Source organism: Lepidochelys kempii, chromosome 6, assembly GCF_965140285.1.
Source record: "Lepidochelys kempii isolate rLepKem1 chromosome 6, rLepKem1.hap1, whole genome shotgun sequence".
NCBI lineage: Eukaryota > Metazoa > Chordata > Testudines > Cheloniidae > Lepidochelys > Lepidochelys kempii.
Window position 1 is genome coordinate 98808839 of NC_136385.1, and position 12910 is coordinate 98821748.

A 12910-nucleotide genomic window follows, 5' to 3' on the forward strand; every position below is an offset into this window, starting at 1 on the left:
TGTCAACCACACTGACACCCAGGTGCTTCAGCCGGGGTGCAGCAATCTTTATGCTTCTCATGGAGGTGGATTAACAGGAGCGCTCCAGCTGCAGAGTTCAAACGCTCTACCAGCCTTACCAGTGTGGACACCTCAAGAGTTAGGGCACCTGGGGCTGATTTAATGCACTCTAACTTGCAAGTGTAGCCAAGCCCTTAGAGTGTACTGGGGCAGAGAAGGAAATACATGGGAACATGGAGAGATCTGAACAGAACAGATCAGAAAAGGAGATTAAATGAAAAGAAAAAGTATACAGTGTGATTCATTAATTAGGGCTTGATCCTCTTCCCATTGATGTCAATGACATAACTCTTATTGACTCACAGGGGCAGAGTCAATTTCTTTTTCTTTTTTTTCAAAACGAGAAAATACTTAAGCCTTTTTAAATTAAAATGTATGAGTTTTAATATGAGAATGTTATATGCAAACATAAGGAACTGATCCAAACCTCACTGAAATCATGGATTGTACATATTCATTAGGGTCTGTGCGCTCAGGAGTTGGACTTGTGCACAAATGAATGTCTGAACCATTTTTTACAATAAACCCATTCACCTCATGTGAATATATAGAACAGATCACTGCGGGGAATAAAAAGGGTTGAAATGAAATGATGTAAATTAAATATGAAAAATCACAACATCTATGATTTGTACTCACTGCATTGGTTTTCCAAAGACTTTTTTCTTTACAAACTAGTCCCAATTTTCATATACTCTGTCAACGTAACAAACATTCGCAGCATGTAGCTTAAAACGAACACCTGGTGGTTACACATCTTTAAGCTGTATGGCTTGTATTTAGAAGGCCATCCATGGACTCCTTTGTAAGAATATTTATGTTCTGTACTCCCCTGTTCCCCCTGGCTGAAAATAGATTAGGAGTTTTCCTTGTGGGACAATAAATGGATAAAACAAATCCGATATCAAATATGATAAGAAAGTAGCTAATGCCACAGTTCCATTTGCTACTGGATCAGCTCACTTTTCCCCCCAATCATTTTATGTCTTTATCAGAGTGAGAAAATTCATCCATCTGGGGAAAGAATCGCTCCTAATATTGCAAGCAAAGAAATCCAATTCTTAATGTGTTTTTCGTGTAGCCTTCAGGGGACTGAATAATGTGCTTTATTAGTGACGCTAACTAGCACTTTCAATCTCAGCTTTTGACAGTGAAGTGGTTAATTTTCATTGAGCTTCCATCACTGCAAAGGAGTTTGGATCTAATATATTATTAGAATATTTCTGAAGTAATATTAACTCACTGTTTAATAGCATAGCTATTTCCAAAACTCCAAAGAGTTATATGTTGTGTGAACAGAATATTCTTCCATTGATGTTCTTCTCTACTAAACATATCATGTTATTTAATTTCCTCTCTTGTTTTTCTTTAACAGGCTTTTCATATCCATCATCAAGCTGAAATGAAGACCTTGGAGGCTGAAGAAAGCTGAGTGCACCACTACCTTGCTTCAGAGAAAGGAACTACGGTCCAGTCAACCTTTCTCCTGACGACTTTTGGTAGCTTTAAATTGACGGTTGCCTACCTTGAAAGACACAGCTACTGCTTCTTTCAGTACACATGGAGGAAGGCAGCAAAGTGTGTAACCCTGGCTAATAAGACTGTGGCTTTCCTATGAAGAGCAGAAGGCAGGCCAATCATAAAAGGATTATTTCACAGTTAGCCTCCAAGACTTTACCTCTGACCTGATCACTGGACACAAATACAAGGCAATTCCAGTAACCTGAGTTTTCACTACCTGTTCTTTATCATTGTTTTAATTTCTTTTTCTTTGGTATTCCATTTCTTTAAGTTCAAAATGGGCCCGTGGACGAGAATGTGGTCCAAAGATTGGGCTGCTTTCCTGAAATCCTGGCTAATAATTTTCCTGGGGCTCTGCATGCAGGTCTCCAAAACTTTGGCCTGTCCAAATGTGTGCCGCTGTGACCGAAACTTTGTCTACTGTAATGAGCGAAGCTTGACCTCAGTGCCTCTTGGGATACCGGAGGGTGTAACCGTACTCTACCTCCACAATAACCAAATTAATAATGCTGGCTTCCCTGCAGAGCTGCACAATGTCCAGTCTGTGCACACGGTCTACCTGTATGGTAACCAATTGGATGAGTTTCCCATGAACCTGCCCAAGAATGTCAGGGTTCTCCACCTGCAGGAAAACAACATTCAAACCATTTCTCGGGCTGCCCTGGCCCAGCTACTGAAGCTGGAAGAGCTGCACCTAGATGACAACTCCATCTCTACTGTAGGGGTTGAGGATGGAGCATTTCGGGAAGCTGTCAGCCTCAAGCTTCTGTTCTTGTCTAAGAATCACTTGAGCAGTGTACCTGTTGGCCTTCCAGTGGACTTACAAGAATTACGAGTTGATGAAAACCGAATTGCCATAATTTCAGACATGGCCTTCCAGAATCTCACGAGCTTGGAACGTCTTATTGTGGATGGCAATCTCCTTACAAATAAAGGTATAGCTGAGGGTACCTTCAGCCATCTGACCAAGCTCAAGGAATTCTCAATAGTACGGAATTCACTATCCTATCCTCCCCCTGATCTTCCAGGTACACATCTGCTGAGGCTCTATCTGCAGGACAACCAGATAACCCACATACCACTTTCAGCCTTTTCAAACCTCCACAAGCTGGAGCGGCTCGATATTTCCAACAATCAGCTCCGGATGCTGGTGAAAGGGGTCTTTGATAACCTCCACAACCTGAAGCAGCTCACTGCGCGGAATAATCCCTGGTTATGTGACTGCAGTATTAAATGGGTCACTGAATGGCTCAAATTTATTCCCTCATCCATCAATGTCCGGGGTTTTATGTGCCAGGGACCAGAACAGGTCCGAGGTATGGCTGTCAGGGAGCTCAACATGAATATGTTGTCATGCCCCACCACCACTCCTGGTCTGCCACTTATCACCCCAGCCCCTGCTGCCACCTTGCCAACTACACTGGTTCCCACTTCATCAGTTCCAACTCCAAGTGATAAATACAGTCCTCTCCCGCCCACCACATCCACACTCCCCACTGTGCCTGACAGGGAGGGTGGAGAAATGGTGACCCCTCCCATTTCCGAACGGATCCAACTCTCCATCCATTTTGTGAATGACACTTGCATCCAGGTCAACTGGCTGTCCCTTTTTACTGTGATGGCGTACAAACTCACATGGGTTAAAATGGGCCACAGCCTGGTAGGGGGCATTGTTCAAGAACGGATAGTAAGTGGTGAGAAACAACATGTAAGCTTGGTGAATCTCGAACCCAAATCCACTTATCGGATTTGTTTGGTTCCACTGGATGCTTTTAATAATTACCGAGCTGGAGAAGACACTGTCTGTTCAGAAGCCACAACCAAGGCTTCCCACTTAAACAATGGCAGCAACACAGCCTCCAGCCATGAGCAGACGACTTCTCAGAATATGGGCTCCCCCTTTTTGCTGGCAGGCTTGATTGGGGGTGCAGTGATATTTGTGCTCGTGGTCCTGCTCAGCATCTTTTGCTGGCACATGCATAAAAAGGGGCGCTACACCTCCCAGAAGTGGAAATACAACCGGGGCCGGCGGAAAGATGACTATTGCGAGGCGGGGACCAAGAAGGACAACTCCATCCTGGAGATGACGGAAACCAGCTTCCAGATTGTCTCCTTAAATAATGATCAGCTCCTTAAAGGAGATTTCAGACTGCAGCCCATTTATACCCCAAACGGGGGAATTAACTACACAGACTGCCACATCCCCAACAGCATGCGGTACTGCAACAGCAGTGTCTCAGATCTGGACCACTGTCATACGTGATAGTGAGGGGAAAGCGAGATGCATAGAACTATGAGCAAAAACTCTGGAGAAAAAAAAATCCACACACAACAAATTACATTTGATAAATGTTACACAGATGCATTTGTGCATTTGAATACTCTGTAATTTATACGGTGTACTATATAATGGGATTTAAAAAAAAGTGCTATCTTTTCTATTTCAAGTTAATTGCAAATAGTTTTGTAACTCTTTGCTTTTTAAATCTTTAAAAAATATTGCTGAAGTACTGTACAGGGTTGTACAATAAGAACCCAATGCCATGGCAAAGGATAGAAAAACTCATTCTTCAAACATTAACCACTTTGCTGTCGAAGTTGTCTGAAGGATGTAGGTCCCTAGGTAGTCCCCTGGTACAGGACATAAGTGTTCATTAAAACAGGGTCACTAGGGATGGGCAAAGCCAGTTCTAATAAAATGAGTACAACCCTCTCACCCAAACTCATAATGAACTTCTTCTGGGGTTCAAACAAGTTGGAGTAACTCTGTTCCTTATCTGTCACTTTCACCTGCCTCTGTATTTCCTGGTTCCACCTAGAAGTGGGAGTTCTGAAGTGCTACCAGAGAGGCTGTTTCAGTGGTGTATTTTTTTTTTTAATATGGATGGAAACAAAGTATCAAACACTTTCTGCAAGATTCAGAGTTCCCTGTATTTCTATTCATAAGAGCTAGTCAGAAAATGGTCCCAAAATATCAGATACATTTTCATGAGAATTTTTTTCCCAATTTTTCATTAAAATTAAGAAGTTTTACACATTTTCTAACCAATTTCAATGGGAAATGAGGGTGCTCACTAGCTATCAGGTGGCTCTCATCATATCACATCACCTTCTGAGAGAGCAACTTTCGCAGAACTAGCATGTTCAGATAAGGCCTGCACCTATGACTTGCTAAGTGCCGTCAACTCCTATTGACATGAAAAGTCCAAATCCTATGGTATTTGCCATGACTTAGTGGCAATATACCCTTCCAAATCACTGAAAACCTCATGCAAAAATCCAAGGAGATCCATAGAAAGTCTTCCACTGGCTTCTGTGGATTTTGGATTAGGCCCTGAGTGATTTAGTGGCTTGAATAAAGTTCAGTACAGAGAACTAGGAAGAAACCACCTGGCAAGCGAGAAAGCTTTTGTTTGTTTGTTTGTGTGTTTGTTTTTTGAAAGGCTCTCAGACCTACTATGAACTGAATTAACTTCAGTGAAATAATCACATCAAAGTCCTGTTGTTTTAAGTGAATGAAGATAGGCACTAACTAAACATTTGGTGAGTTGAGGGATTTGCATGGATACTAGTCCACGCTACCCCTTTTACTCTCCCTTCTTCAATCCTTAGTCTGTTGGCCACTTTTTCAACAATGATCTGTGCTTTAAAAGTAGCATTTGGGCCTAGATTTTGCTCACTTTTGCCCTCAGCTCTTCAGTTGGAATCAATTCTGCATCCCTGAGCTTGACACATGCTATATGGAACATCGTGCTTCTACTAAAATCATGATGTTTCTCTGAAAGTTACATAACGTTCCAGCAACTCCTGACTCCTGTGCTTGCCAAAAGCTCTGGTTCTCTTGCCAGCTCAGTGATGGATTTGATTTTTTTTTAATTCTATTTTTTAACACTTTGGCTCACTCTGTCTCCTGAGCGTAGGGAACACACACACGTTCACAACAAAGAGGAAGAAGGCCACACAAATATCCGTAAGCCCCTCATACAAAAAGCTCACAGGGCTTGTTTTCTAAATGTTTTCCAAGGGAGAAGGGAATGCATGCATGCATGCTTGCCACAGAGAGCACAGAAAGGTCCAGCAAAAGTTGGTATTCCACTAAAAATGGCTCATTAATTAGAGATTTAACAAAATCACTCTGAAAAATTTAGGATTATATGATCATTGGTGGCTTCTTATGTTGGGAGAGAGAGCTGTGGTCCCTTCCTCCATGAATTTCACCATGCCCATCCCTGAATCCCAGCAGTCTTTAAGCGTGCAACTTCTAAAATGCCATAAAAACATTTCTCTTCTGCACTGAAGAGATTAATCTGATCTTTAGTTGTAGATGGCAGAGTACAATCATTATCTGAGGAACTACGCCCTCCCCGCCGACACCTTTTATAATCCCATTTTGGAATTCCATTCTATATTCTGTATATTTGCTATTTTGTCAGGCTATAACCGGTATTTTAGGCAACCTGTGTGGCTACTGTAATAGTAAAGTCACTGAAATTTTGCTGAATAAAAGGCTGCCATATGATCTCAAATTGTGTAATTTTAGCTAGAAAAGTCTATGCAAAGTGTTTTTTCTTAGTATGTGACCTATTTACTCAAGATAACTGAGAGCAGGCTGTATTTTTTTGTTTGTTTTGTTTAATATGTTTTAGCTGCCAAGGCCCCACACGACGAGCAGTAGGACATGTGCATGTGCACACACCTGTGGCATGCGGTATACATGAACGTTTATTTTAGATTAAGTAGAGTTAGTGAATTCATTCTGGGCATGGATGTAGTTTTTAATTTCACTGAACTAGCTAGTTATATGTTTGGTTTGAAAAAGCCATCTCACATATTTAATAATGGTTCCCAATCATTGGTATGTATACCAGTACTGGTACTTCATGCTTCGATGTCTGATGCCGTAAATACTTTTCTCTTCTGTAATTATAATCAGCTGTACTGTAGTATATCATACAGCTTAGTATATCATAGTTACTAGAGCTAGGTGAATTATTCACACCAAATTACTTCTTCAGTGAGTTTAGCCCTTTATTTCCCATTGTGAATTATCTATGCACAGATTGATTGATATGATTGTGCTTGCTATTTAAAAATTGTTTGATGAATACTCATGTGAATGTGATCCAGACTAGGGGTTGTTCACAAACTGTTCAGTTTGACTACCTCTTGGATTATTCATGGTGCGTGACTGGGCCTGCTAAATCACATGTCATTAATTCTGCTCCCTGTCTGATGATGGGAACTTTTATAAACAGCAGGAGGGAAATCCAAGAAATTTTAAAAATGACAGAGTTTGGGCTTCGGGTAGTGAACCCTTGTGCAAACATATTGGCATGGAGTGTTCATTGGACTCATTTTACATGAACGTTATGTTGAAAAAAAAAATCTGTACCAGATTTCCCTGAAAAACAAATTGAAAGAACTGGGAGTACTAGCTAAACAAATGTTTAGATATATGTTTTGGAAGTATTTTTGTTACCTCTAACTGTTACCCACCTCTCCTCCATTTGAGCACTCTCCAACACACAACAAAGTTTGGATTGTTTCCAATTCGGTTCCACAGTTATACAAACAGCTCAAACTCCATTTTAGTACATAGTTGACAAAGCTTCATTTGGTGGAGGTTTTCAAAAGAGGCTGGATCACCATCTGTCTTGGATGGTTTAGACACCACAAATCCTGCATCTTGGCAGGGGGTTAGACTAGATGACCCTTGTGTTCCCTTCGATTCTATGATTCTAAGCAGGTGATAGGCACTAGCTGAAGTCTGAGTCTGGTAAAATGCCTGAAAAGATTGGGAACCTCTCAGCTAAAAATAAATGTTGACAAAGATATTTTTTGTGATTGGACATTTAATATTAAAATAATATCACAAGCTTTCATCTTGTACACAGTATATTCCAAACAGGCTTCATTAATGCTGCAGATTATGGGATCTGCCTCAATTAGCGTAAGATCTGCATACTTACATTAGCTAGCATACACCATGGAGAAAAGTTTCAAATGTGTACACACAAAACCCAAGCAGAACCTCTGAAATGTGCATTTGCTAATCCTGATTTCCATAGATCTGGGTTGTACACATTTATTAGGGTCTATGTGCTCAGGAGTTGGACTTGCGCATGAATGAAAATCTGATCCATTTTTTTATAATAGACCCATTCACCTCATGTGAATATATAGAACAGATCACTGTGGGGAATAAAAAAGGGTTGAAATGAAATGATGTAAATTAAATATCATGAAAACATCACAACAGCTGTTATTTGTAGTCACTGCATTGGTTTTCCAAAGACTTTTTTCTTTACAGACTAGTCTCAATTTTCATATACTCTGTCAATGTGACAAACATTCACAGCATGTAGCTTAAAAGCAGAAACAAACAGCTGGAGGTCACACATCTTTAAACTGTATGGTTTGCATTGAAGAGGCTGTCCATGGACTCCTTTGTAAGAATATTTATGTTCTGTATTCCTCGCTTCCCCTGGCTGAAAATACATTAGGAGTTTTCTTCATGGGACAATAAATACATAAAATGAACCTGATATCAAATATGACAATGAAGTAGCTAATGCTACAGTTCCATTTGCTACTGGACCAGCTCACTTTTTCTTTTCTTTTTTTTTTTTCAATCATTTTATATCTTTATCAGAGTGAGAAAAATCCTCCGTCTGAGGAAAGAATCCTGCCTAAAATTGCAAGCAAAGAAATCCAATTCTTAATGTATAATTGGTGTAGTCTTCAGGGAACTAAGTAAGACACTTTTTTAGTGACACTAAATAGCAGTTTCAGTCTCAGCTTTTGACAGTGAAGTGGTTAATTTTCATTGAGTCCTTAGTTTATAGCATTTCTTTGCTCTAACTTATAACAGGGACATTAAAGTTTTACTTTAGAATATAAGAATAATGGTTTTACTCATGACTTATCTTTCCAGCTGCATGAAAAAACAAAACAGAAATTAGTGCCAAAACCAAAAGTAGCTAGCTCTAAACTTCATCAAATCCTGTCTGATGCTCTCCTTTTTACACAAAGGATAATTCTAGGAAGCTGAAGCTGACATCCTTCCCTAAGATCTACAGGAGAGGTCAGTTTGGACCACAGAAGACACTAGGGGATGCTTGTAAAAGATTTATTTGTGAAGTTTTTGCACAAGCATGGTACTGTATTTTTTCTTCAATAAGACAGTTCTTTCTAGTAGCACACCCAGCAGTCTAGCACAAACGGGATGCAGCAAACATTGACTATATTGGGGACTCTGAAGAAACACAACCCATTAGAGTTAAATTCTGATCCTCTTGAATACACACAAGGCATGGAACAAATTGTCATGAATACTGAGTCCCAGATATTAATTGAAAAATAATCATAAAACATTGTTATTAATTGAGACATATGCAAATTTCGTTCTTTGTGTTTGGTATATTTTATCTATAACAAGAGAGTACAAGTGGTTTGAAGCCTGCATTATCCATCTTTGAGACCTGCCATGTCAAAACTCCATTCTACATTATATAGTATCTTGTTGGCTTAATCGGTAAAGACTTATTGGAAAGAAAAACCACCACAAAACCCTGCTGTGTTTATATGAGTACCTGCATTAAAATTCAGACATCTCATCTTGTCCAAAACTTCATCCAAAAGGGAATGGAGTAAAAAAAATATGGTCAGGATTCCAAATTTTCATTTTTGCTTATTTTTTAAAAAGTGTTTTGCTGTACTCTGCTCTCTCTTTAAATTCTAACCAACTGACTTGTTTGTTTTATCTCTTTGTATTCAAAGCAGTTTTGCCCCTATAATGAGAACTACTTGTTTGCGTCATTTTCTGAAAGATTATTTTAGCTATAGACACATTCTCATCTTGATATGTATTTACGAAATCACTGTTCAAGAAGACAAGAATGTAACAATGTTTGCATATAGTGTGTGTGTGAGAGAGAGTATGTGTATATACATAAATGCTAAGTATGTATGCAGAGGTAATATCCAATCCATGTGAGAAATTGTAGAGCCACAGGAGAAATGCCTAACCTGCCCTTTTACCCATTAATCTATTTTCCAGGAATGAAATATTCCTCCTCCTCCAGTTTCTCCCAGAAAATTCAGTTCTGGTTGAGACCCAAGAAGAACAGGATTCAGCTATAGGATAGTTGGCAGCTTTTCTACACCTAGTACCTAGTATATGTGTATACAGGAGGTTTAGAGAGACAAGGTGGGTGAGGTAATGCCTTTTATTGGACCAACTTCTGTTGTTGAGGGAGACAAACTTTCGAGCCACACAGAGCTCTTCTTCAGGTTTGGGAAATGTACTCCCAGTGTCACAGCAAAATGCAAGGTGGAATAGTTTGTTTAGGATGAGTGGTTAGCACATATTGTAAGGGACCATTTAAGGTGGAGTGACCCATTAACACCTGTGCAATCATAGGACAAAAAGAGGGGGTTAGTGGGTTACAGATTGTTGTAATAAGCCATAAATCCAGTGTCTCTGTTAAGTTCATGATTTTTAATGTCTAGCAAAGTAAAGTATTTAAGCTCGTTTTTTGAAGCCCAGCCTCGTCTTTTGAAAGTGTTATATACCTTTCCTTCGAGGATATGGACTGAGATTGTCACATGTAGAGTGATTGCTTTGTGAAAAGTGTTCACCCAGAGGTGATAGGGTGTTTTTGTCTTTTTATCATTTTTCTGCCTGAGTTTAGAATGGTCCTTTACAATATGTGCTAACTACTTAACAAAATGCAAGGTGAAACAGATTGTTTAGCATGTCATGCTGGGATTACCTTTCCCAGACCTGAAAAAGAGCTCTGTGTGGCTCAGAAGCTTGTCTCTTTCACAACCGAAGGTGGTCCAGTAAAATATATTACTTCTCGCACCTTGTCTCTTTAATGTCCTAGGACTGACACAGCTACAACTACACTGCAGAAAGGAAATTTATACATTTGAGAAGATTCCCAACTTCCAATGATATACACAGCACTCACTTCTGGCCCTGGAAGGGCCTGCGATATCAAACCTATAATTGTGTCATTTTTTATGTTGAGAAAAAAGTTTCTTTTCAAGAGTTTTGCACTTCACTGATGAGTTCTTTTTTTCTCTGTAAGCCCTGCAAAGTTCAAGTCACGGTATAAGGATGTGTGTGACTTAACACACACATTGCTGCTCACCCACCAGGATTCCCCAGTCTGTCTCCTACAGAAGCAACTCCTATTCTCTTTTCTAAGCAACCTGTCTCACCAGGGGTAGATGAGAATACAGAGAGATGGGATAGACAGCAGGATAGAGGTTTATGAAAAAAAACCCAGAAATAAAATAGAAACATTTTCAAAGTTTATTTTTGTTGTCTGTCAGAATGGAAGTAGTTGATGGATGGGCACTGTTACTTTCATGAGCTAATCTTTGTGTAGCCAAAAACTGTTAATCTGAATAAGGGAAACAATCCTTTAAATGTTCAGTTTGAATATTTCAAAAGTGGCTGGTATCTGACATGTTATCAGAATGTGATATGTATATTTGCCTGTGTGTAGTGTTTCTAGTTTATGACAACTGTGGTTGCCTAACAAGAGGAACCCAAAGAAACAAGAAAACAGAGCAAATTTTAATACAGGGAACACTTCTCAATGTTTCCTCAGCAAAAATTAGTGAATGTGTTCCTTTAAAAAGTATATAAAAGTTCAGTTGTCCTAGGAAGAATTATTCTGTGAGATTTGGAGTCTGTGTTCAACCAGGTATGAAACATGGATGGATGTGCAACTCTCAATAAGATCTTAAATATGGAGTCACTGTTGATGGCTCCATTATACACCGTACACACACATATATATATATAGTCTCTCTCTCTCTCTCGCACACACACACACATTAAAAAAGTTTCCATTAGTGAAATATATATATATACTCATAAGGTATAATCCTGGCCCCATTGATCTCACTCATAGATTTTGAGGTCTGAAGGGATTATTAAAATAACCTAGTCTGACGACCTGCATAACACAGGCCAGTGAATTCCCATATGAAAATAAATAAGATTACTAAATAAGGCAATATGACCATATACTGCATTATAAAGAGACAATGTGGGTGATGTAATATCTTTTAATTGGACCAACATCTGTCGGTGAAAGAGACAAGCTTTTGAGCTAGACAGAACACTTTGTCAATATGCCGCCTTGTAATTTTGGTTATCTTCCTTGGGTTTCAGGAAGAATTAAATGCAACACTAAAAATTTGTACAGAAAAAAACAAATAGCTTGATCCACGTTTTCAAATTTAAAGCTGCACACATAAAATGGGGGCATGTGTGAGTGGAAACAGTCAATGAGTGCACAGAAGATGCAGTTTTATGAACACACACAAGCACACAGTGTATGCTTGTATCTTCATAACTTGCCCAAGTATTCCCTAGTTGCACGGATCCACCCATGTTTTCTGAACACAACTCAGATAAATGTTAGACGTTTGATGTGCATATCATACAGGCCACATGCTGTTTGACTTATACAAGTCTTATATATTACTTTAGGGCTTCTCACCCTGAAGAAGGAGTATAGGATTTGACAATGTGCATCAAGGTATAAATTATTTTTCTCACTCTGTAGAGAAAGAATTCATACACTAAAGAACTGATATACTCATTTTATTTTCACAAGTTGTTGTGAACATTGTGATTGAAATGTTTGCTATAACCAGTGAAAACAAAAATCGGGCTCAACACCCTGTTTTCTATTCCATAAGTGTGGAGTGTCTTGAAGAATGAACACAGTACAGAATCTAGATGAAGTTTCAACCCAAGTGTCTTATGCGTCTACAACGCTGACAATCTCGGTGCTTGTGTTAGACTTCTCAATGATAGATACCAGCCCGGGTGCTAAATTAGATACAAATCTGGTTGGTAGGGGACATTTGCCACAATGATTCCCTCAAAAAGGCATATTTCTTGTACAATGTAAGTAAGTCCACATCACTAGATAATGAGCCAATGGTCACATGAGGTGTCACTGTGAAATGGGACCAGGTGAATGTCTCCAAAGAAACAGTGTTATGATTTGTGTGCTGTGAATGATGAGATCTCAGTGAAAAATGACAGTTATATTTTCCTATGAAGATGAAATACAGTTATCATGGGCAGAGTTCATAGTGCATTTTTATTGAATGAATATACAAATCATGCCACATGGATGAAATATACAGATACGTACTGTGGAAATGTATATATATATTAGAGATAGGTCTGGTTTGATTCAAATCTCCCTCCTCCCCACCCCCATCCCAGTTTCTGCGGTGTTCAGATCAGATCCACTTATGGTACATATAGGACATTCCAAACTGTGAACTCTGG

At 39.3% G+C, this 12910-nt stretch overlaps 1 protein-coding gene across 2 annotated transcripts in view; it reads left to right on the forward strand.

The window, feature by feature from the left end:
• The window catches only part of FLRT2 (fibronectin leucine rich transmembrane protein 2), a 64686-nt gene extending 58586 nt beyond the window's left edge, over positions 1-6100 (forward strand). For both annotated transcript variants that reach the window (XM_073349358.2, XM_073349359.2), the window contains exon 2: positions 1436-6100. In XM_073349358.2, the coding sequence (XP_073205459.1) occupies positions 1859-3844 (1986 nt within the window). In that variant the 5' untranslated portion in view covers positions 1436-1858 and the 3' untranslated portion in view covers positions 3845-6100. The remainder of the gene's footprint in view (positions 1-1435) is intronic.
• Positions 6101-12910: the final 6810 nt, after the last annotated feature.